Source organism: Salmo salar, chromosome ssa22 (assembly GCF_905237065.1).
Source record: "Salmo salar chromosome ssa22, Ssal_v3.1, whole genome shotgun sequence".
NCBI classification, from domain to species: Eukaryota; Metazoa; Chordata; class Actinopteri; order Salmoniformes; family Salmonidae; genus Salmo; species Salmo salar.
In genome coordinates, this window is record NC_059463.1 from 18,547,501 (window position 1) to 18,549,946 (window position 2,446).

General features: G+C 40.8%; 1 protein-coding gene across 1 annotated transcript in view; it reads left to right on the forward strand.

The window, feature by feature from the left end:
* The window catches only part of LOC106583040 (chemokine-like protein TAFA-4), a 53,867-nt gene extending 51,829 nt beyond the window's left edge, over window positions 1-2,038 (forward strand). Inside the window, exon 6 of the mRNA XM_014166795.2 lies at window positions 836-2,038. Coding sequence (XP_014022270.1) covers window positions 836-847 — 12 coding nt within the window. The 3' untranslated portion in view covers window positions 848-2,038. The remainder of the gene's footprint in view (window positions 1-835) is intronic.
* The last annotated feature ends 408 nt before the right edge of the window (window positions 2,039-2,446 follow it).

Here is a 2,446-nt window from a genome sequence, read left to right on the forward strand (position 1 = left end):
GAGATTGCTGCAACGAAACCGACTGCACGGCAACGGTTCCTTCCAGCGACTCGTTCCCTCTCCCCATCTCCCTCTGTCTATCTGTGACCTTCTTTCTCTCTATCTATCTATCTATCTATCTATCTATCTATCTATCTATCTATCTATCTATCTATCTATCTATCTATCTATCTATCTATCTATCTATCTATCTATCTATCTATCTATCTATCTATCTATCTATCTATCTATCTATCTATCTATCTATCTATCTATCTATCTATCTATCTATCTATCTATCTATCTATCTATCTATCTATCTATCTATCTATCTATCTATCTATTTATCTATCTATCTATCTATCTATCTATCTATCTATCTATCTATCTCTGTGTTCCATGTGAATGTGTGACGCAAACTCTCTTTCTCTGTCTGTCTGTCTGTCTGTCTGTCTGTCTGTCTGTCTGTCTGTCTGTCTGTCTGTCTGTCTGTCTGTCTGTCTGTCTGTCTGTCTGTCTGTCTGTCTGTCTGTCTGTCTGTCTGTCTGTCTGTCTGTCTGTCTGTCTGTCTGTCTGTCTGTCTGTCTGTCTGTCTGTCTGTCTGTCTGTCTCACTCCCACGTTGCAGGGGTGTAGATGCCTGATGGCTCTGTAGAATGAATGTTATCACTAACACAGTGGACAAACACCGGTTCATAGACGTTAGTTCCCTCTACCATCATTGGAGGGGGGCTGCGGGAGGTTTTATTTCGTAGACGTGCACGCTGTGTCATTTGCTAAGTCCCTCAAAGATAATTGTATGTTTCTGTGTCACTGATTCAACTCTGATCTTCTGTTCTTTGCTTTCTCTTTCATAGGTCACACGATAGCAAGAGAATCACTGAGCAGCGACATCACCAAGTCTCTCTACTGTTAACTCCATATGTAAAGAAAGGACGGCACTCATAGCTGAGACACTTAGACTGCCAACTGACGGAAGACTTTCAGTCATCCCATAATACCAAGCTGTGACAAAAACTAAAGAACATATAAAAAAACACTCTCTAATGGACCGAGACACCAAGGTGCAGTGTCAAATGTAATGCCCAAAACTGCTATGGACTATAGACTTCATAGAAACAAAGGGTGTATACTTTTATGGTCGATAAAGACTACGTCTGAATACTTTTGAGGAGCCTGCATCTGAAGACATTCGCCTGTTAATAGACAAATAGGGAGATCCAAAGAGGTGGTTTTGACCAGTGGCTGAGGAGGAAGTGTAATCGATGGCTGTTTTGACGAAGCATTTGTGGATGTGTTGGCACCAGAGCTGCAGACAGTGTCAGTGTATGTTTCTACGGCTCTTGGACTGGATCCTGGACCACTCTGATTATAGAGTGGAGTGTCGCTGCTCTATCAGGAGGACTTTCTATTCATGAGCACGGAGGGGGAAGAATTCATCACTCGTGAATCGCAAATTATTGTCAAATTACTCTTGTGGGTCAACTCATTACCATGGAGATGTTTCAATTAATTTAACAGTTCTAATTAGGGTTGCTAAGAAGGATCATAACAACATATAAAAAATAAATGTAAGATCTTTACACTAGTAGAAGACTGTTTTTGGAATGTTTTGTTTTTCTAAATATTTCTCGTCTTTTGCTGGTGACGTCACATTAAATGAAAGAGAGGAAGATATTTTTTAAGAGTTTTGCCTCTGATGCTGTAGAGATGACACAGCCCTTCTCTCTGGTATAGTTGCAGGTTATTACAAGTTAATCCATGGCTCAGACTAAAGGGATAGTTCCCTTTGAACATATTTAACTATATACTTCGATTCTTTGATAACGAGCAAGTAATCTGGACATAATTTGGTCGGTCACTGACGCTCTAGATCTACAGGTTACTTTCTAGTTTTCCATAAAATAAGGTAAATGTGTCATTTGTGGGAACTAATCCTTTAAAGAGTCTTAAATACTGCTTGTCACTAACTGTGCACTGTCCAGAAAGCTGAAAGTCGATAACTGTGACATCTCTTATGTAAACTGTAAAATAGAGCGCCCATAAACCATTAAAACATGCTTCTGCTTATGTCGTGTTTCAGTTTGACAAAGAAATAACATGTTTTTAATCTCTAACTAATCCTTCTCTCCATCCATTTTTTTAAACAATATTTTTGGTAATGTTCTATTTTTACAGGCCGCTGTTTGCTTGCATTTTCATCCAAAATGTTTTCCCTTTCCATCGATCTTCTCATCCCCCCCATCTCTTTCTTTCCATCTCTCTCTCTCTCTTTTTGGTCAGACACGGGGCCAGACCTGTGATGGCTTCTCAGAGTGAGAGGCCCTTCAGACTGGCTGCTCTGAGAGCTATGATAAATCTATTTGAGCTGTTGCGTTTCCAGTGCTGAGCCATGGGCCAGAGGGAGCTGGGGACAGCAGGGCTAGTGGCAGCTCCACTCTCTCATTATCCAGGCCTGGATCGCACCA